General features: G+C 35.6%; 1 protein-coding gene across 3 annotated transcripts in view; it reads right to left on the bottom strand.

Annotated features, from left to right (window-relative positions):
• LOC148674883 (beta-soluble NSF attachment protein) overlaps window positions 1-22,705 on the bottom strand; it is a 28,143-nt gene extending 5,438 nt beyond the window's left edge. The window contains exons 1-11 of one of the 3 annotated variants that reach the window (XM_088625610.1): window positions 22,494-22,647; window positions 21,065-21,149; window positions 12,212-12,291; window positions 11,461-11,577; window positions 8,097-8,143; window positions 7,897-7,974; window positions 7,711-7,766; window positions 7,191-7,275; window positions 6,991-7,095; window positions 6,425-6,493; window positions 5,180-5,230 (exon numbers count right to left, since the gene is read on the bottom strand). In XM_088625610.1, coding sequence (XP_088481736.1) covers window positions 5,180-5,230; window positions 6,425-6,493; window positions 6,991-7,095; window positions 7,191-7,275; window positions 7,711-7,766; window positions 7,897-7,974; window positions 8,097-8,143; window positions 11,461-11,577; window positions 12,212-12,291; window positions 21,065-21,123 — 747 coding nt within the window. In that variant the 5' untranslated portion in view covers window positions 21,124-21,149; window positions 22,494-22,647. Of the gene's footprint in view, window positions 1-5,179; window positions 5,231-6,424; window positions 6,494-6,990; window positions 7,096-7,190; window positions 7,276-7,710; window positions 7,767-7,896; window positions 7,975-8,096; window positions 8,144-11,460; window positions 11,578-12,211; window positions 12,292-21,064; window positions 21,284-22,493 lie in introns of those variants that run through there. The other 2 variants (XM_088625608.1, XM_088625609.1) reach the window with 2 other exon arrangements.
• Window positions 22,706-23,664: the final 959 nt, after the last annotated feature.

The following is a 23,664-nucleotide window of genomic DNA, read 5'->3' as shown; positions in this document are numbered from 1 at the left end:
ACACACAGCTTCATTAGCGAATACATATGCAGGACAACTAGAGAAGACGTTTTACAGAGGATGGATTTTTAGGAACATCCCATCAGACATCCCATCATATTCACAACGTGAAATCTAGAAAATAATATTACGTAACCAAAATCCGCAATATGGAAACAGAACCTGTGTAATTGTTGATAGATGATGTACTCGTAACATTTTTTCAAGACGAACTACAACATTTAAAAAATGACTTGTATGTACTTGATATCTCTAATCAATCCACGGGTCCCAGCACAAAACGAAAGTAAAACGCATACCGTTTCTCGCTTCTTATTGCTCAAAAGTAATTTGACCGTATGAAATGCATAATATAAACCTAGAAACATATACGTGAGCAGTACTTAAGCACTGTAGTATCGGTGTTAAGACATACCTCTCAAATACTGTAAATCAAGTTAAAAATATCTCAAGACCGATTCTGGTCGTAATGAAACCATGCAAGGGAGTTTTTATGTCCGTTGCAGTTCTTTTGCAACATGAATATAATTATATCGTTATTAAATTCTTTAGATACGCGATTCCATATTATATTCCCTTTTAATCAAATTCTAAAAGTATGCTTGTTGACTCCGGTATCGCGTTAGTTAAAGACTTCGATGCTTAAAATGTTTAGGGAGAAATGGAATACTGGTGTGTATGTTTTCTTTAAAGTACCGAGACCAGCCATATACTGTATGTTTAAGTTCCAAAATTAATATCGTTTATGGGCTTCACACGCGTTGCAGTATGCTCAGGCACTAAGTAAAAGGAGATGCTTCGTATTGCTTGACTAATTTTAAAAACTAAGTTATAAATATAAAATTTGCAGGCGCTGCTCTGGTGCGTCGGCTCCTACACAGTGCCTGTCTGCCGTAAGCGTTACAATATACATACAGTACCCAACACTGCTTGTACCCATCTGTCATGCAAATAAAACACCTTGAACTGAATTGAATTGAGGGGAGAAGGGGGGGATACTAAAGCCAATACTGGCTCAATGGGCTTTGACGTGCTAATGCGTTGGTTTAACGGTCCGGGTGTGGCAGGCTTCCAATGTCAACTCGACTCGATTAGAAGACAATGAACGTATTTTAGCCCTAAATGAATTAATAGCAAACATGGTTTACATAAAATACATTTTTCCAAGAAAGTTTATAATAATACGATCTATAGTTGAAATCTGAGCCTACTTTAAAAATAAAGGAAAAGCATTTTCAGAGAGCAATCACGCTGTGTTTATGTAGAAAAAGTGATTAGGTTTATGAGCAATCTAATTACCTATTTGCTTAAAACGCTATATAAAATAAAGTTTATTTAGAGATGAATGATCAGTGTCGCAGTTTAAATAATGTGAGTCAGGAAACTAACACAGCGCCACCGGATTTAATAACGCAATAAAAACGCTATAAAATAATGTGACACAGTACAGCACAGTACAACAATACTGACCATGACTTTAGAAGCATAAATTACCTTACACTCAATTTAAACACAAGCTGTCTTTCTGTATGAACCTCTAAGCTGGTTCATACAGAAAATGTAGAAATGCATTAGCCTGATCATGATTAAAAAACACATAATTAAACACGCGTTTGCGATTTAAATCAGAACACGATTTAAATCAATATAAATGTTTATATTGTAACGCATACTGTCCAGCCTCCATTTCTCTATAAAAATTTACTGTTGCACACACACACACAATAGAAGCAGGAACCGCTGTCAGAAGGGAAGATATATTCAAAATATCGCAAATATCGATCATGTTGCGATATTTTGAAATATAAAAGTCAATTGATTGTCCATAATATCGCTATTCTATTTTTTCAAAGAAATGTTTGTTAAAAGAAAAGCCCAGCACCAGCTGGATTCGAACACACAACCTGTGCGTTGTTAGTCACGCACCTAGACCAGTAGGCTACAAGACAGCTCGCATGATCAGGTAGGCGAAACAGCCTTACACAGTCCTGCCGCAGTACACGGATATAATCATACCGTTATTAAATTCTTTAGATACGCGATTCCATATTATATTCCCTTTTAATCAAATTCTAAAAGTATGCTTGTCGACTCCGGTATCACGTTAGTTAAAGACTTCGAAGCAATGTTTAGGGAGAAATGGAATACCGGTGTGTATTTTTCCTTGTGATATTTTAAGCTCTAGTTGAATGATAGGTGTCATTTTAAATCATTTTCGTAGCTAGAAATTATGAAACGCCCTGTTAAAAGCAAGGAAGTTTTTATGCCCCGTTGAAGTAAAACAAAATGCCTGACAAAGTATGGCTTGGACAGATTCCAAGTGCTTGTACAAATGTGCTAAAGAAATTATACTTTGAGTATACAGCTTGTCCAAAGTCATCCATTATCAATACTATTAGTAATATCTTCAGTAAAGGCTTTGATGCATAAATATTTCTGATAAAGGTAGGTTGTGTACTTCTGTCCAACTGAGCAATCTTGCTTTCATAATATATACCAACATTTTAATGACTGATGATTAACATGCTGTAATACACAGTTCAAAATTAAAGGCTCAAATGCTGTACATGAGAGGTTAAGCTCCCCCTGGCGGTTTTACAAGGCGACGCCGGATAGTTAGTCACGTGACACACGTGACACACGTGATACCGCGTGATACTGCGTGATACTGTGACACGCCCACCGGGGTATGCCGCGAAATACCTCACCCATTTTGAATGGCTGCATCTGTAGAGCACTGAGAGAATACTTTATAAAGGCTTTTCTAGAGATCATAATTAACTGTGACAAGTACATCCCAAAGTCAAAGGTTGGCTTCTATCAGGTTTCAGGTTTAAGGGGGAGGACAGCTATATTGCGTTAATTGATGCTGTTAAAGGTCTATATTACAGCACATCTTACAGAAACAGGGTCCAACTACCAAAACACTTTGGCAAATGAAATGGCTAGCTAGGGTGTAGGCACTTTAGGTTAATTATGCACCTAATACAGGCTGCATGAGGTGTACTTGGGAAATATAAAACTACATGAGATTTAAAAAAAATAAATAAAACTGACTAATTTCTTTCAAGTATCTTCTTTCATTACAGATTGCTGCTTTCTATGTTTCCCCTAAAACCAATGGCCAGATTCCTATCTCTTTAGCTCCCTTTTCACATTTGTCTAACCCTATTCTTCCTTTTTCTTTTATGTTCCTACCCCTCCCCTTTGTGCCACAGTCCCGATCTCTTTCATCCTTCTTTTCACTTTCATTGTGGAATTAAACTCTTCTTTAAATACATTATTCAATTTTCTAAAAATATACTCATAGGTAAGGAATCAGAATGTTAATTATTCATTGCTGTATCAGCTGGATCTAAATGCAGTTCAGATATGAAGTCCAAATTCTGTTTCTAACAAAATTCAGCAGCTGCTGAAATACTGTGAACAGCGCCTTCTCCCTCTACAGCCTCCTTTACACACCTCAAATTGGTAATTATCAAAAACACACACACCAGGCCTGAGCTTTGATGTGAATAAAACTGTCAGGTATCCCATTATGTACTTGGGTATTTAAAGAGTACATGAGTTCAGTCAACTCCTTTGGGATTAGCATTAGGCTTTAAGGTTGGGGGCATGTTTTGCCAGTGTAATATGAGTTTGTTGTGTCCTCTTAAAGTTTAAGTGAATACCAATGTTCACTTAAATACAGCATATAAAGTCTATTACATAGACAGAAACATATTGCAAAATTGTATAGATCCACAGGGGTATGTGACATACAGCTAATAACTACAGAATACCGCGTGTTAATCCTATTGAGGGGAAGATGATCTAAATCTTTCCTAACCGACTTTTGCACTTGTTAACATTATCATGTCCTATAAAGCTATTTCAATTTTATTGATTCTTTGCTTTCTTTAAAGGCTTTGACATCTATCTAATGATACTAAGAGAGTCTTGACCAGGTCATCATTGTAACTAATTTATCTTGTTAAATAAAGGATGATTACAAATAAACATACATCTTAAAGAATTAACAGTCATAAACCTGTTGCAAACAAGTCAGAATTGTCATAAGATGTTCTAAAAAATGCAATAATACAGTGGATATCACATACTTATTGAAATTTAAGCTTTTGTTGATGAAAAGACTGAAATCAAGACAAATCATGTCAGACCTTTTTCACTTTAAATAAGATCTTGTAACCAACAATATTTAAGTGAAAAACAAATGGATAATTTTTAGGGAAAAAAAAACTTTGTTGCATAAGTCTGCACACACTTTATAAAGGGGGTTGTAACTGTGTTCAGAGTTAACCAATCACATTCGAAATCATGTACAAAGGTAATCTGCCCTCATCTGACATCAACTGAAGTGATTATGATAAGCCCTAAATAAAATCAGCTGTTCCTGTAGGATGTCCCTAAAGATATCTTGGTTGGTTCTTGGCAAAAAAAAAGTATCCTAAATGGTTAAACAAATCAGTTAGGACAAATATAATTTATAATATGATTAAAAACAACAATAAGTTCGTAATTCTGAACCTATTGAGGAAAAAAAAGTTAAAGAAAGTGATTTCAACGAATTGCAAGCATAGATAAAATGGATATTAGAATAATTATTAGGAGATTGAAAGTAATACTACAATGGAGGTTAGAATACATAAAAGTTATTTCAGTATTCAGTACTACACCCCAAAAAAAATGAATGGTAAATGGTAAAAAAACATACACAATGAGATATGGTGTATTTAGATTTCCAGAAGGCTTTTGATAGAATTCCCCACATACGAACAATTTTCAAATTCCAGTCCATTGAAATGAGAAACACTGTGCTTGAATCTGTTACTTATAAAAAGGACTGAGTTTTTACTGGCATATCACTTAATTCTTATAAAGTGGAGGGCGAATAAAAAGCAACCAAAATGTTAGGAGCACAGGATTTCTGTTACAACCTTTGTGATACAGTAATGCCATAAATCCTTTGACAAAGCCAACATCACATTTTGCATGATCTGTGAAAGGGCCGCTTATCTGAACATTAAATTTACTCATGGAAACAGACATATATAAACACAATTATATGCCAGGTGGTACGTAATTATTGCAGATAAGAAAATAACCTTAGAAACGAACAATTTTGGTATCACAGATGGATGGGATTTTTTGTAAACTAAAAAATATATATATTTCTTACTGCTTCTGTGAAAGCTTCACTGTTCTGCTCTTCGTGTGCTTCAAGAAGTTTCTGTTGGGAAGAAAGCTCAGGTAAGTTTTCAGGCAGAAAAGAGCAGTCTTCCTAATACCTTTATAGAGAAAAGCAATGTAAGATTAAAATTGGAACATCGCTTATTATTCTGCTATTGCTGTTGTATAGGGCACGGTTATTTATTTTTCATCTTCAGTCATTCATTTTCAACAGAATTATAAATTCCAAATACAATGCATTTGGTACATATCAAGAGAATATACAGTAACCACTGTATAAATCAGCTGAGCCAGATGATTAGTAACAGAGCTCTGTAATAGTTCCCCTTGAGACAAAAAGAAATGTAAGGTTTCCAAAACGAACACAGTACACAACACCTTTATAGTCAGGTCGTATCCTGAAACACATGAATAGTTATTTATAAATTACACACAAACAAGGGATTTAAATAGAATAACCACAGTATGACTCACAACAGTCTTTTAAAAAAAATGTGAATCAAATTATTTTAGATTAATCCGATTTGGAATAACCCATCACTTATGGCTCAATAAAACACTTTACTGTTTGAGGAAAAAAAGTCCCATGCAGACAATTTTCTAACATACCCCTTGTTTTAGAAAATGACAAGGTGTCTTACAGGATTTGCAGGCAGGTTCTAGGCGTTGCTGTTGCACTGAAAGCTGAGTGATCCTTTGTCAATTAAAAATGTGGTGACCAGGGTAAAACTCTCAGTCTACTGTGCACCGTCGCAAGGTCAAATCAAGGTAAAATTCAGAAAATAACATTACTCAATATTAATAATCAATCCAACACCTGGCTCCCAGAGCTCAGCCTTTGTTCCGAGTAATAGCCTCTACTGTCGGTTCGAAATGTATTTCTGCGCTAATTTCAATAGAAACCTTTACTCTATATTCACTGACTTTTCTTTATGAAAGCCCCACATTTTCTGCCCCATGCCATATTTACAGAACCAAATTCAGTGAACTGCAATTACAGTTCTTTGGAGAAAACTAAGATTTTAGGCCTGCTTCAGAACACAAGGTTAAACTACAACATACAGAACCCAGCGAGATAACAGAGATATCCTGGACAGAGGAAAATGCTATAGACAGAATAGCACTGAACTGTCAGGACCAGAAAACATTATCTTCAGAATTACCCCATAATCTATATCAACATTAAAGGAATTAATGCTGAGAAAAAATGGAGTCAAGTTGATAACTTACATACCTTCAACAGCTTACATTCTCTTGAATCGGAAAATGCTGGAAACATTTCCTCATATTTCTCAACTGCAAGCTAGATAAAAAAATACAACAGAAAAGCAAAAACATCAGTGCCATAATGTCAAAGCTATTGTACCTGTACATTTGGTGTTCTGAACTTCAAAGAGAATAACTGCAAGATAAGCCTTTAAATTATTTTATGTTAACAAACATTAATTTATGTTTAGGATTTGCAAGCATAGCTTTTCTTCATTACAAAACTGCATCTGACGGTTCTATTACTTGATCAGGTGTACTCAATTCCATTCTTCATTCAGATACTTGGCAAATATATAGCATTGCAGGTGTAGAATTAGTACAATATCAGTATAAAAGCAAATGACATATGTCAACACAAAACTACAGTGTAATTTTCTAACAAAGTTAGAAGTCTCAGTGATTTTTTTAGTTTGTAATTAAAATTAAAGCTGGGGTCTATATTTTAAAGAAATATCATACAATATGTTTGAATTAAAGCTGATTCATTGATCTGTCCCAAAATGCACTGATAGCAGTTACATTTATACAAACCTTTGCATTTAATTCATCAACAATAAAATGACACAATGCAGCCTTAAAGAAGTATTCTTTTGCACTGTATTTCAGTAAAGGGTTGTCCATGGTATTAGTGCCAACCTATGGGAAAAAAAAGGTGAATTAAACTCATTGTGGATTTGTTTTTACTTTGCATTTGGAAAATATTAATTATAAGCTTTGCAAAGCATACAAACCTGTTCATAGATTTCAACTGCCTTCTGATACTGCTCGAGTTGTGCACTGTATGAAGCCACCTTAAGCAGACACTTATTAGCAGAACTAAAACAAAATAAAAAAACAAACATTTCAGAATTTTCAGAACAGGATACTTTTATTAAGTAAAACCAGGTTATTGTATCATGTTTCTAAACTGATAGTTTAAGAACTGCTCTGTGAACATCAAGCAAACTAGTTCCTCAGGATAATCTCAACAGGAGTGAGGGTTTGTCCCTCAGTTTAAAGTCCATTTTTTGGTAAAATGTTCCAAAATAAGATCTGTATAAGTTCTTATATTCACTGCAACTTGTTTTCACCCATAAATATCATCCTGTTGTATGTATCACAAAATGAAAACTATTTTTCCTTATTATTCATCCATTATAGAAGCACAGTTTCCTCAACTGGAAGTATGTATGATTACTGCTTTGTGAACAAAGCTTTATGTCAGCTGCTCAAAAAGCAAAAAAAAAAACAAGGAAGTTTACTTGGCCTTACCTATTAGACTCTTCTCCTTTGTAATAATCTGCTGCCTGTTCATAGTGTGCAATCGCCTACATGAAAATTAAAGAATGAGACAGAAATTAATACCTATACTTTAATTTTGTCGTGATTTTGAACGATTGCGACTGCACGCAGCAGACATGTCGCAGCATTGTGAGTAAGTCCAAAACCTATACATACCTTTTCAATATCCACCAGCTCAGACTCATAGACCTCAGCAATCGTGATATGATGTTTAGCTGCAATAGTGAATCTTCCCTATGAATGTGAAAGAAATTTTTCAATGAGAAGACTTGGAATCTACTAATCAAGCACCACAGCACAACAAATCCAATAATAAAGCAACTGTTGTTTCTCTTCATTGAGTAGGAGATTCTTACCATATCTGTGTATATATCGATGGCTGCATTTAGGCAGCTGATAGCCTCTTTTGGGTGCATTTGGAAAAAGGAAGGAAAAGGTAAATACAAAGGTAAACATATGAGTTTGGAAAACCCTCAAGATAAACCACTGTTCTCCTGGTAATATTGAGCTACACAGCTGAAAAACTCTATCCAACCTTGCATTACCATCATAGATATTGTTGCTAGCAAACATAACTTCAAAATTCTACATTTAAACTTGCAATGAACACATTTTAATAGGATTCCTCACAGTATTAAGTGATAAGTCATAGTTTAAAGCATTTAAAATGTTTAAACACTGAAATCTCTTCAGCTTCCCTAGATAAACAACCACCATTACAATAAATAAATTCCCTGATCCAATTTAGTTTAATTTCTCCCATTTTATAAACATTGTAACATGTTTTACAGAATGTTCAGGTCAAGTTTAAATGTGAAATAATTTGTCATAGAAGTAAGATAAACAGATAAAGATAAATAAGAAATTATGGTTCAGAACTCAAAAGTGAAAATATAAAGCACAGAAAACAGAAACAAAAAGCCTAATGATAAAATGGAAACATTTTTAAAAATAAGAATTAGTTCTAGAATTAGTGATATGTAGTTTTATTTAAACCTGTTGTATTTCTACATATTAAAGGTGACAATCTGCAAAGTTCTGACAACTAGATACAGAAAACTCAAACTCAAGAGACAATCATGGAAACATCAGAACAAAGGGACTCATTTGTTCTAAACATCTTTTAAGACATCAGTTTTTCTACTATAGACAAGATTTTAGTTTTTTATAAATTATTTTGTTATTGCAATGAACCACACAAATTATATATACAGTATATGACAAAAACTATTCTTCCAAACCTTACATAAATATTAAAATTCATTCACACACCACCTAATAATGCCAAGCTAAATATTCCCCATTATCTTAGGATAACTCAGAATATAACTTAAACTTTTAAGTCCAATATTGATAATGACATAAAACAAATATTTTATTTATTAAATTGCTCAAATAATACACAATATATTTTGTAAAGGATTTAAAATTGCTACATACAATACATCCTAAAAGGTAAATGAAAAAGGATTTATCACTACAAATACATTTTAGAGAGAAAACTCATAGCTTTCTGAAATTGTAGCTGTTTTCTTTTAAGCTAATAATAAGTAGCCTTTTAGCTTCACAGATGGGCAGAGGGAGAATTTTAATGAGAAATACCTAAAAATTAGTCAATTAGACTTGACTGGCAAACATAATGGATTAGGTAAACACTTTTTACTATACCATGTATGTCTTACATTGTTACAAACCGCAATGTAGCTTGCAATTGCAATTGCAATTACAGTATGAATTAATAATTTTTTGGGTTGTCTTCTTACCCAAACTAAGTTGTATTTAATAAAAATAAAAGCTTTTAGAATAATAGAAAGCTCTAGTGGAGGTGTGAACTGTTGATGCCGTCATATGCTATAACACCTGATTATGTATTTTGTAAGTATACAAGTATTCTGCACTATTAAATACCAAAAACTATTATAAATAGAGTATAAAGATGTCGATTAACTCAGTTAATATAACTATCTGTGGTTGTGTGCTATTTCAGGCTACTACTTCACTGCCTACTAAAGCTGTACTTATTACAGAATTGTATTAGTTCTGTTAGATGTTGTTTAACATGACTTTTTAACACTAATGTATTTGGCTGACACTTTTATCCAAAGTGACTTAAATTAGTACCTATTTATACAGCTGGGTATTCTACTGGAGCAACAGAAGATTTTGAGCAAGGGTACAAACTGCAGTGTCCCACCCAGAGATAAACCCAGAACCTGCTCCACACTGCTCAGTACACACTTAAACTACATAGCATGAATGTAAAAGAGGCCCGTAGAAACATTTTGGAAACAATTTTTGCAATTTTAACATCTCTTTACCAAGTTAATATAGTTAAATTATTAAAAATAATATACTTATTGTCCATTTGTCAGCTGAGGGCTAATCTTAATACTTTAACAGTACATACAGAATGACAGCCTTCGGTCCATCTGATTCATTAAAGATAATGTTTGGTTAAAGCCTGGAAAGATCTACACTGTTGGTGGTTGTTTGGCAGTTGATGCTTAAATAAGTAAACACATGAATATTTTACCATTTTTACCACTGACTGTATTGGATTTGCCTTCAGAATGATAAACATTTGTTTTCATTATGTGACTGCAGTGCCCCCCGTTTGATCTTTAGACTCTAGTTTGACACGGACATATCTTCTCAAGAAACAGTGGAGAATATAATATGGCGAGATCTGTAAACAACACGTAACTGTTTCCAAACAAAAGAATATTCTGCATTTTCTTTTCATGCAATGCACCTTTAATCTTGTCTTTTGTTGATTCAGTTTTTTAGTTAAAAAGACAAAACTTTTTAATTTCTGAATTAAACTGCAAACTGCTTTATAAGTTTCTCAGAGAAGTGATGCCGATCACTAATTACATATCCCGTTTAATCAGCATTTCAGCCCTGCGTCTTACCAACTAGCATACATTTACAGTGGCACATTTATTTTCACCAGTTGCTGAACAAATTGTTTTGACAATATTCTTTTCAACAGAATAGAGATCTGCAGAATCTGTTCCTAGTTTGTGCTGGATATCTGCTCTGCCACCTCTCATTAGAAGACCCAGTCTTTTGGCAAAGCACAGTTTGCCACTGTCTGTGGAGTGGCGTTGTGTGGCTCTGAGCCTGTGAGCGACTGTAATCACATCCTGGAGAGGGCACAGCAAAGCTTGTGATGTGCGGTATGCTTGACACCCCCAAGGTAACTAGTGATTTTAAGAATTATCAGTTTACATATAATCATCTTTTTTTCGGGTATATACACACACAAAAGAATTCTTAGCCAGTCTACAAAAACAATAGTTTGCCTCTGTTCATCTGTTTTTCTTCATTCAGTCACCACCCTTAATTTAATTGCATGTCACCATTTTGGCTTCCACACACCATAGTCTAAAGGAGGTTAGTGAAAATTTTACAACCTTCAACAATTGAGACTTGTAATTTATTATAAATATGCTGTGTTTAATCAGTGATTTTTAACTACCACCTCAGAGCAAACCTGTCTGAAACTGGTTTAAGGTAAAAAAAAAAACCCACATACACCATAACAGACGTAGGCCCTCATAATCTAGCCAGTGCTCCAAACATTGTTTAGAATCTTTTTGTAATTCAGTGATAACAGCCAATTTATTGAGCTCTCAGCATCTGCTTCTGCTACTAATAAACAATAATCAAAATAATTGTTTGCATTAAACATAAAGAGGAAATAATACAATTTCCTACCTTGAGGATCAGCCTTCTTGTAAGCATTGCCAGCATCTACAAAGCTGGTGGCAGCGTCATGTTTGCTCTGGAGCTGCAAATGCAGCTTGGCAGCCTGACAGAAGGCATTTCCTGCACCTTTGGATAAAGGTGAAACACTCCATTAAGACAGATTCATAATGACTTATACAAAGTGAAAAACAAAATTGTTGCTTTACAAGAAGGAAAGAGTAAAATAGAGAAGGTCTTTGTGGGTTTTTAACTCCAACATCGTAAAAATATATAGAATTATATAGAATATAGAGTTTCCATATTTTAATCTTCAACTCTTCTAAAGGTTAATTTAAGAGTATAAATGACCTGTTGAGTTTTAGTAGACAAACATCGTGCTTTTAAAACTATAAACTGCAAATGTATTAAATGATAAAATGATCCTTAACAAAAAACCTTCTCCAGGCTTTGTGGTCTGGATCACAAAATTGCCAGGTCTTTAATACAATAATTTATTTTACCAAATCTACTATTGTCTCCTATGTATCTCTACTTCAGGCACGTGCACTCAGGTCATAGATTGAAATTTACTCTAGATGTCACTAATTGCAACCTGGATTAAGCCATTACTCAATACACAGAGGCCGAGAGAATATACAACTTCTGCTGTTAATTTGAATGGAAGTATCTCTTGACAGCTCTCAGAAAAGCACATAAGAACTAAAACAAAAGAAATGAAACAAAACTGTATACAAAAATGAAAGACTTTCAGATAACTTACCATTCCAGTTCTTAGCCATCTTAAACATGTTAGCTGCTCTGGCATACATATCACAAGCTTCTTCAATTTTAGAGTTTCCTCTGAAATTAAGAATATAAAATGCATGTAACATTAATCTCAGATGAAAAATATTAATAAATTAATCAGCAATACTAATACACATGATAACAAGGACCCTTAATTAAACCCTTAAGAAGATAACCTATTTTAAATAGTATTTAACAACAAATTCTCATTGACCGTGCTGACCATAATGCTATCAGTGTAATCAATGAAAGGCTTATACTACTGCTGCACAGAAAACAAAGCAGTTAAAGAAAACAATGATCAACAAAATGTAAATAACAAATGGACATAATAGGATGTGGCGGTATTAACAAATACAAATATTATGCAGAAAAGATATTACAAAACTGAAACCACCCTCAGTGGATAGTTTCATCTTATCCTGCAGATTATTCCAGATAATTTGATTACTATGTATTAAGAAATTGAGACCTTCTTGGTCTTAAAGCTTACAAGCTGGGAAATTACCAAGAGACCAGGGATGACTTTGTGCAATTCCCTTGCTAACTGGAAGGTCGTAAAACAAATGTCAGTACATATTTATTGTTCTGTAAATAGTTCTGAAACCATGTGATGGGAATTCATATCTACTACACAGCAACTTGAGTAGAATTGAGTGATCTGCACACTCAAAAGCTTTGATTTTTTTTTACTTTTCATCCCACACAGCTATACAAATATGATTTATACATTTTTTACAAGAGCCATCATGATACTACCAGCACAAATGCTGCACAAAAAAATAGACCGAAAGTCTATTTGTGGTGTTTGCTGAGTTGCACACTCCCAAAAATAAAAATGCTTTGTATCTCAGAAATAAAAGCAGTACAAATGCTACATTTTATGGCACAAACAGTGCAGTCCCCACCAAAAAAAGAATCCCTAATATCTCACAAGAGAACTAGCACACACACCTCTTCCAGCAGCACAGACAAATGCACTGGGAGTCATTGTTTATGCTGTTTGTAGAGGGACCAACTTCACAAAGCTCTAAAAATAACAATTGCTTATTAAATGTATTTTTCATTTTTTTCAGAACTGTAAAACAACAAGGCATGGCAAAACAGATATATGGCTATAGCACTTATTACCCCCCCTTCGCACTTTTGAAAAGGGGCAGAACAAGGGTGGACTTCCAGTCAGCTGGGATTTCAGCAATTTTAAAAGAAAGTTTGAACAAGTTTTCAAAAACAGCACTACTAGCAACTGCACAGCTGACAGCTGAGAAATCCATTTTAAAATTTCAAAACTTGATTAGGAAAAAAAAGAGGTGGTTTCTATAATATATTAATCTTGATACCTGGTTTTAAAATTTGAAAGAAATTGAGACATTAAGAAGGGTCTCAAAAATACTACGTTGGTTAATTTTACAATAATACACTTGTGATATTAAAGCCAGTAGCAACTGCTGCATAAACAAACCAATAGCTTCCTTTTCTGAACATGGAGCAAAACTTCATTTTCCATTAAGAATGTTAGGTAAAACAATCTGAGGTTTTCACTTTAATGGAGTCTTAAAACCAGAGATTTACTAGCACTAATTTAACATTAGGACATTTTGGACACATGATGTAATTATAGAAAAGTATTACACTACTGTTCTGGGATAAGTGACTTAAAATTATTTTGGGGTCATTGCAACATTTTGCTAATGACTCATAAATATATCATGACTGAATATATCTGATCCTGGGACTATCGGATTCTACAGAATTATTGTCTTGTAAAGCTCTATAGGAGCAAGGTCAAAGCACTGAAATATTAATTATGCAAGCCATGTGATGGACATGATCATCAATATGGTCTTTAATGTTGCCCTATGTACCATTACATTAATAAGCATGTTTTTTTTTAACTACTTTAGGAACTGAAATTTAATATAAGTGTTCCTAGCTATGACTTCTGTGAAGACTTAAATCAAATTCAATTTACAATAAAACAACAGACTTTGCACCACATTGTTACTACTGAGACACGATCCTCATCATGTCAACAGGACACAACAGAAACTGAAAGACTAGAGATTCAAAGATGCCACCAACATGCAGACAAGCCCTTTCTTGAGTATTTCTGGATCTGAACAGAGAACAGCGAAAGCTGGTAATTTCCACAGACAGGTGTAGAAAGGTGAAGTGCGCCAGGGGCAATCGAACATGGTTTATTTTGCTACTCTCTGATGTGAATACATGGAACACCAACTCCGTTCAGACAATGACCAATAGAAGCTGCTGTTTAGCAATATATACATTCAATATATTGGGGCGGTGTGGTGGCTCTGTAGCTAAGGATCTGTGCCTGTAGCTGGAAAGCTGCCGTTCGTATCCCGCGGCCGGCAGAGGAATCCTTCTCCGTTGGCCCTTAACCCCACCTGCTCCAGGGGTGCCGTATAAATGGCTGTCCCTGCACTCTGACCCCAAGCTTCTCTCCCTGTCTGTGTGTCTCATGGAGAGCAAGTTGGGGTATGCGAAAAAAGACAAATTCCTAATACAAGAAATTGCATATGGCCAATAAAGTGACCTTATCTTAATATGAAAATAGATCGGCGGCACAGTGGTTAATGGGCAGCACAGTGCTGGGGCCCTGGGTTTAATTTCAGACCTGGGGTACTACCCATGTGGGGTCTGTACGTTGTCTCCAAGCTTGGGTGGGGTTCAGCTGGGTGTTGTGGTTTCTTTGCATTTTCCAAAAGCATACTGGTAGGTTAATTGGTTTCTGGGAAAAGTGGCCCTAGTGGGAGTGTCTGTGTGTCTGCCCTGTGGATGACTGGCCTCCCATCAAGGGTTCACCCTGCCTTGCGTCTGTTGCTTGTTGAGAGACTCCAGCCCCATGAACTGCAGACAAGTGTTGAATATTTCTGTCTGCCACAGCGAGCAACTTCCTGTTGTCTTTCACAATCTGTGTGAGTCAGGGTTTTTACTTGCCTATTTGAAAATAAAGAACAAGAAATAAGCTACAAATAACATTAAATGCTGCTCTCCATGTCCACCTTTCTCAAATCCCATGCCAGCGTAATCAGATTATTTCCCAGAAGAAAGCCCAAGTATCTCTCCGCAGATAAGCAGTAGATATGTTTTTGTGAAATTATTACTGCAGCTACAAATTATTTTCAATTAAAAATACCCTCTGTAGCCACAGCTTTTTTCTTGCTATTCACCTTTTCTGCCCTGAACACTGTGTACACTATGTGGGCCTTCAGATGAAAAAGGTTGAGAAGCTCTGACCTAGGCATCACTAGTACTTTCCTTCTTTGGTTTGGCTCCTGTTTGGCTACCAGGAATCAATTCAAAACAAGAGGCTGTTTTAGAACTGTTACTTACAGTTTTCAACAGGATTCTGTGTTGGGACCTTTACTGTTTAGTATTTACATGTTATATTAGATTAGTCGCAATCATGAACTTGTTTTTTAATGTTATGCTGATGACATGATTTTTTTATTGACTGAATCACACTACTGATGTCTACAGTGTCTACACTGCAGAGGTGCCTGTGTGATATTGAGATATGGTCTGATATGGCCAGAACAGGACTTTTGTTAAGGTAATCTCTTACAAGGATAGGTTATGCTCAAAGACTCCCAACATTATCAATGGTGTTGACAGCACTGAAATTACACTATTTAATAGAAGGTAGAAACCTTGGTGTTAACTTGATCCAGTGTTGTGATTTGAAGCTCATGTTATTAACATTAAAAATAAAATAGAAAATTCATCATAAAATATCTACTTATGACTGCCCAGTCACAGCCCTTATCGTTATCAGACAATACATAATGCAATACTGATACAATTAATCAAGATTAGATTGCTGTAAGGCCTTACTTCCTGGGATCTCTACTCAAGTACTAAATATTCTTCAGTATGTCCAGGGTTCTACAGATCATGTGTTAACTAAATTACCATTTAAATTAAATGGGCCGCCTTTGACATTTACAGTGGAATTAAAAGGTTCTCCTGCTCAAGTATAAGACACTGAAGTGTCTTGTAGACTATCTTAAGTACACAATGCACAAGAATAGTTTAGCTCTTAATCAAAGAACTGCTGACTCAGACCATCTTACTCTGGTGAAGACCAGGCCCAGCACAATGCGACACAGAGCCTTCTCAGGTACAGCATCAAATCTGAGGCACTCACTGCCTAGATTAATTGCAGACTCCACAACTTCTGACATTTTTTAACTTTCTTAAAGATCTACATTTTCACTATAGCTTTTTATGTATAATTTAGTTTTATTCTTGCTTTAATTTGGTCAATTTACTGTCATTTTCATTTTTCTTACTTCTGTTATGTCTTATAGACATGAGCCATCGTAAATGAAATAGTTTTTATTAGAAAACTGAGCACAGATACCAATCTGAAATGAAGGGAATCTTTTACCAATTTATCTTTTGTAGAGGATAATCATGATTCAAATGTGCTTCAGTGTGATCAGAAAGCCACTTATTCTGGTGAGGGTTGTAACAACACAGAACTTATCCCAGAAGCACAGGGAGCAAGTCAGCACTGAAGGTACAATTCTGCTCACACTCTGAACACAGGCACTGATAAACAAACTTAATAAAAATAATCTGCACTATCTTTACAATAAAATCTGTTAACAGATTATGAGTTAACAATTCCTGTAATTCAGTTAAGAGGACAAGTAATAAGAGACATCATTATGAATTTCACTTTTCTTCTTACACACATAATACTACATACAAACACATGTAATGTACTTTAGTTCCACACTGTGCCAAATGCTCAATTCTGTACACCCTATTTAACCTAATGGTACAAGTAAGAAACCCTTTATTCACAGCTTATCAGTGTTTCAAGTGATGCCTCAATCTCCTCCAGATCCAGTTAAAGTACATACAGTATTTTACACTACAGAGATTCTGCTAAATATTTTATTATAATTGGAGACTCTGCCCAGCAACAACCTCCATGTTTTAAAATCCTGCACTTTCAATTCCTGCCAATGTTGCTGCCTCTCCACCCACCCCACAGCTCTGCCTAAGGGCAGAGAAAACCTCATCAGAAATCTGCAGTACTGATGAAACCACAGCTGCATTCCCAAGCTTCATATATTACAGGAAAGGCATAATACTAAACAGAAGAAAAACAACATATACACACACACAATACCTAGTCTAAATACATCTTACAAGCCTCCAGAACCAATCAACACTGAACACTATTACACTTTTTATATTTATATTTATATTCTCTATTCTCTATCAGACAAACATCCACTAAAAGCAAGGTACCATCCACCAAATACTGGGAAGTATGCAGTGGAAGATGATATAAAAGGACAAGCAGTTCAGGCCTAAGGACAGAAAGCAAGCATGGCTTGAGTCCCATCTGAAACCAGTTTTCACTGGCTGACAACCACAATTCACAAATCCAAGTTTCTCAAATCCAAAGCATCGCGTGTTGAGGACACCAGATTGTGTTGAATTAATTAAAAAACGGGGCACTACAAGTTGTGCCCTATTACTTCTCCAAAAATTTGAAAAGCGTGAGTTAGTTAACTTGCAAAGCACATTCAAACGGAAAAAGTTCATTTCATGATTCCTCCAGGAACTGGTACAGTATGTAGATGATGACGAGGTTCTTTGCCCTGGAGTACCAATCTCATACTGATGGATTTCCACCAAACCCCACAGGACTCTCGCTCAGCCATAGTTTTTCTATTGTAATGAGGTGATAATGCCTCATTATCTGCTAACTCTTTTTCCCTGCTCCCCAGGTACAGATATATTGCACGACAGTTCCACTGACCCCTGAAATAATTAGGGTATCCACTAGCAACCAAACAAGCTAAAATGGGCAGCCCTCTCGTGTGTAACCTTTTTTCTGGAGTGAGGCAGCAGACCAGTACTGCGTTTTTACTCTTCCATATATAGTCATCAACTTTAAGAAAACACTGGTTGTCTAAAGCACTGAAAAAGCATTAATTTAAAATATTTTTGATGCCGAGAAGAATCACAAGCAGTGAAAATCTACAGTGCCTTGCGAAAGTATTCGGCCCCCTTGAACTTTTCAACCTTTTGCCACATTTCAGGCTTCAAACATAAAGATATAAATTTTTTATTTTATGTGAAGAATCACCAACAAGTGGGACACAATTGTGAAGTGGAACGAAATCTATTGGATTTTTGAAACTTTTTTAACTAATAAAAAAATGAAAAGTGGGGCGTGCAAAATTATTCGGCCCCTTTACTTTCAGTGCAGCAAACTCACTCCAGAAGTTCAGCGAGGATCTCTGAATGATCCAATGTTGTCCTAAATGACTGATGGTGATAAATAGAATCCACCTGTGTGGAATCAAGTCTCTGTATAAATGCACCTGCTCTGTGATAGTCTCAAGGTTCTGTTGAAAGCGCAGAGAGCATCATGAAGACCAAGGAACACACCAGGCAGGTCCGTAATACTGTTGTGGAGAAGTTTAAAGCCGGATTTGGATACAAAAAGATTTCCCAAGCTTCAAACATCCCAAGGAGCACTGTGCAAGCGATCATCTTGAAATGGAAGGAGTATCAGACCACTGCAAATCTACCAAGACCTGGCCGTCCCTCTAAACTTTCAGCTCAGACAAGGAGAAGACTGATCAGAGATGCAGCCAAGAGGCCCATGATCACTCTGGATGAACTGCAGAGAACTACAGCTGAGGTGGGAGAGTCTGTCCATAGGACAACAATCAGTCTTACACTGCACAAATCTGGCCTTTATGGAAGAGTGGCAAGAAGAAAGCCATTTCTCAAAGATATCCATAAAAAGTCTCGTCTAAAGTTTGCCACAAGCCACCTGGGAGACACCCCAAACATGTGGAAGAAGGTGCTCTGGTCAGATGAAACCAAAATCGAACTTTTTGGCCACAATGCAAAACGATATGTTTGGCGTAAAAGCAACACAGCTCATCACCCTCAACACACCATCCCCACTGTCAAACATGGTGGTGGCAGCATCATGGTTTGGGCCTGCTTTTCTTCAGCAGGGACAGGGAAGATGGGTAAAATTGAGGGGAAGATGGATGCAGCCAAATACAGGACCATTCTGGATGAAAACCTGTTGGAGTCTGCAAAAGACCTGAAACTGGGACGGAGATTTATCTTCCAACAAGACAATGATCCCAAACATACAGCAAAATCTACAAAGGAATGGTTCACAAATAAACGTATCCAGGTGTTTGAATGGCCAAGTCAAAGTCCAGACCTGAATCCAATCGAGAATCTGTGGAAAGAGCTGAAAACTGCTGTTCACAAACGCTCTCCATCCAACCTCACTGAGCTCGAGCTGTTTTGCAAGGAAGAATGGGCAAGAATTTCAGTCTCTCGATGTGCAAAACTGATAGAGACATACCCCAAGCGACTTGCAGCTGTAATCGCAGCAAAAGGTGGCTCTACAAAGTATTAACGCAAGGGGGCCGAATAATTTTGCACGCCCCACTTTTCATTTTTTTATTAGTTAAAAAAGTATCAAAAATCCAATAGATTTCGTTCCACTTCACAATTGTGTCCCACTTGTTGGTGATTCTTCACATAAAATAAAAAATTTATATCTTTATGTTTGAAGCCTGAAATGTGGCAAAAGGTTGAAAAGTTCAAGGGGGCCGAATACTTTCGCAAGGCACTGTAAGTGTGTCTTTAAATTAATAAACTTACAGGAGTGGCTTTATACACATGAACTTCAAAATCTATTTTTTTTTACTAAGGGAAGCTGTGGTGACATAATAAGGACAATAACTGCATTAAACTGCAGTGCTGCTGCTGGAGCAAAACTGAAAGCCAGATATAGGAGCCCCACTGATATTCAGATGTGACTGTTTTAGGAGGGCTGCTGTCAGTACCTAGCTTACCGTTTTCAAAATTATAGAGAGGCTGCAGAAAACTATTTCATAGCTTCGTGCTTCATATTAAAAATTGAAAACATTGCACGATTATGAACTTATACATGTACTGAGACTATTTGAAGCGGAGGCGTCATTTTTTGTGGACTGTAACAACAAATGCACTACTTTTAGAACAACTGCCTCCCTGCATTAAACATTGAGATGTAAATTAAGCCATGTGAGAACCTGAAGACCTCAACTAATGAATTAGCAGTTCAAGAACTCTAAAACATATTGCAATTCTGAAAAAATAAAAACTATTTAAATGCTCGATTTTGTGTAGCATTTGCAGGCATCTAAAGGATATATAATATATAGTTATGTTTAAAAAAAATGATTTTTCTGTCACTACAAATTCATTAGATATCTGTATGGGCAATCTAAATGTATTAAAATGTTAGCTATTCTTCGTTTGTCAGATCCCAGATCTGAATAAAGTGGAAAAACACAAACTGCAAAGAGCTACAAAAACGTTCATGTGACATTTAACAGTGAAGCAAAAACAATACATATCCCCAAAAATGTAAATTTTCATTTTATTATTCATGCAAAAAACGCCTATCAACAGACTAGGAAATGTATTTTAGCCATATTAAGCCAACATCTTTAAATCTGAATCTACAGCAATGGTGCACACCTTTTTTGTCAGGGTCATGCAGGGCAATCTGAAAAACAAGGAAGGCAGGCCTGATAAGCATCACATTTTAAAAGCCCGTTGTTTTCAATATCCAAAGAAAAACTATATATTTCTAATCAGTATTGTAACACCACAGTATCAAACTACACAACCACTACAGAAACTGCTGAGTAACATTACTGTCGCTGAATAAATTCTCCGCCCGACCCCAGGCTAAATCAATGTTTATTACGAATACATAACACTGCAAGGATTTCCATAAAATGCCGCTTACCCAAACATACCCCCCAGAAAGGAATGAGAGGATTTCACTTTCTTGTCAGCTTCAGCCATAAGATGAATGGCTTCGTTCTCTTTTCCTGATATGTCCATTTTGTAGGGATGGACAAATATACAAACTCAATATGCGTCTTGTAAAGGTTTCAATTTTTGGGCTATTTTATGTGGCTACAATCCGCTCCGACCCGTTGACCGCAAGGCGCCGCGGGAAATGTAGTTTATGCCAACATCGAAATACATTTACAAAATAAGCGGATGAGAAGGGCAAAAAACTCCACTTCCCAGAAGCGCATAACCAAGGGGTTACAGTATTCTGCGTGTCGCTTGCACCAGAGAGCTACTCACGTTTTAAGAGCTGTGTGACTTGGTCTGATTGTGATAGTTTTGTAAATTACATATTTTGTTCTACAATGCATTCTCTGATTACATTAAAAAATCATTATATAATTGTTTACATTATATTTTGTTATTCTTTAATCAAAAATATCAGAATGCTATAATGTCATCTCTAAAATCCAATTTTGATTCACGTATTGAAAATAGTATTCAATGTACATTCTGCTAACGCATAGTACTATTAGTTAAAAACAACTACACCTTGGAGAGTACATTTGTCTCGGCCATAAGCTAAAACAGACTCGGCCCTGAGTTATCGGTATATTCCTATGAGCGTATCTTATTTTAAACTGTTAAATAACTGTCAAACTTCGAAATTATGATTTGCGTTTTATTTTAACACATTAATATGACGTTTTCTAAATTGTCCTTTAAAGCATTTGAAAAAGAAATCATTCACTAGCATTTGATTTCGGAGAATCGCTGAAATGCAGCAACTCGAATTAGCTTTCCCACATATATATGACTTAGGTCTACAGTTAGGTAATTTCAAACGGGGTATATGCAATGCTTAGATAAGATACAAAAAAATGGAGATGTCACTAGTATTACTGTTTCAAAAAGAAAAGCAGCTATATCATACAACTTAAAGATGTGTCATGAAGGTGGGACTGCCTCGGGTTCCACATTGCTGAAAATCAGTTGGCATCTATATTCTCTCATAATTCCAAAAATCCTACAATCAAATTTCATAACGTTATAAATAAAAAAAAAACACTCGGGCTTTACATGGGGATATAAGATAACAAATCCCCTTCTTTTGGTCATATTTATATAACTTGATGTGAACTCGATGGCCATGGGAGGAGTTGCAATAATTCCACAGAGAAGGCCTTTGGCAGATTAACATTTCAAATACACGAAAACAATCCAATGAGCTCTGTACGCCTTTCTCAAAGGGGAAAAAAGTGGCAACATATTTATTTCAGAAAGTAAGTGCAGATGTCTTCCATTTTTTAAAAGGAAAAAATAAATAAAAAACGTACCCCACCCCCACTTAAACATACTGTCAGTAAAATGCTGCTTACCCAAACATACCCCCCAAGAACGAGTGGGAGGATTTCACTTTCTTATCTGCTTCAGCCATAAGTTGAATGGCTTCCTTTTCTTTGCCGGTGTTGTCCATTTTTATTAATATATGTGTTGTAATCGACAATTCTCAAATACTAACGCATAAGCCTCTGGTGGCCGTAGATAACAGTCAATGATTTTATTTACTACCAGCACCGGCGTGCTTCATCCGCCGAATGGCAATTTGGGATATGTAGTTTGTTCATCTTCAATAATTGCACAACATATTTACAAAAGAACTACTTGTCCCAAGAAGCACATCAACTTGTTCTGCGGATCACCGGATTCAGACTCTCCACTGAAAAAGTAGGGATTACGTGCGTGGTTCTACAGTACGTGATATAGCACAGTGTTTGAATGTTTGATTAATTTACTTCAATATTTGGTTTTGGAGAGTGTAACTGAGCATCTCTTTTCATTAAACCAAGTCAGATGCAGTGACCTTTCTGAAAATAAAAACGAACGCTTGGGTTTTATATACTCTATTTTCAGAACTTTGTTCGTAATACATAATAAATAATAATGCATACAATGACAGTCATTCACAAATTTCTTAAACATCTATTTTGAAACACTTGAATTTCACAGTATTTTATATAAATAGTATTGCATTATTTTAAGAACTTTTTCTTTTTTGTTCAAAGTAAACTGTTTAACTGTTCACGATTTAAAAAAATAGGCTTTAGTGCTACTATATTTGCGTAACTTAAACATCTTTCCTAAGAGTAAAATATTACTTACGGAAGTAAGAACCATTTTGCTTAATGTTTACAGAATATGTTATATTTTATTGGCCTACACATTTTGCTTAATTAAAAATCCACATATTTGTACGTTTACTGGTTGTATTAGGTAACAGATATAATTAATTCTATATAGGCATATACATGTTCTAGAATAATGTGATATTTTATGGAACAAACATATTCTATTGTTTGGTTCAGGTGCGTAGCTGCATAAAAATGTGTAGTCTGCAAACAAAAAAGTAATAGGTTTATTCCATGCTGAAAAGAGAAGAGAGAAAACACAACGTTTCAGCCGTGGAGCCTTTTGAAGAAGGCTCCACAGCTGAAACGTGTTTTCTCTCTTCTCTTTCAGCATGGAATAAACCTCTATTTGTTCCTTTGT

The sequence above is a fragment of the Lepisosteus platostomus genome, chromosome 3 (genome assembly GCF_059453375.1).
Source record: "Lepisosteus platostomus isolate fLepPlt1 chromosome 3, fLepPlt1.hap1, whole genome shotgun sequence".
Classification (NCBI taxonomy): Eukaryota; Metazoa; Chordata; class Actinopteri; order Semionotiformes; family Lepisosteidae; genus Lepisosteus; species Lepisosteus platostomus.
The sequence above is the reverse complement of the archived record's forward strand: the minus strand, read 5'-3'. Positions and strand labels throughout refer to the sequence as shown.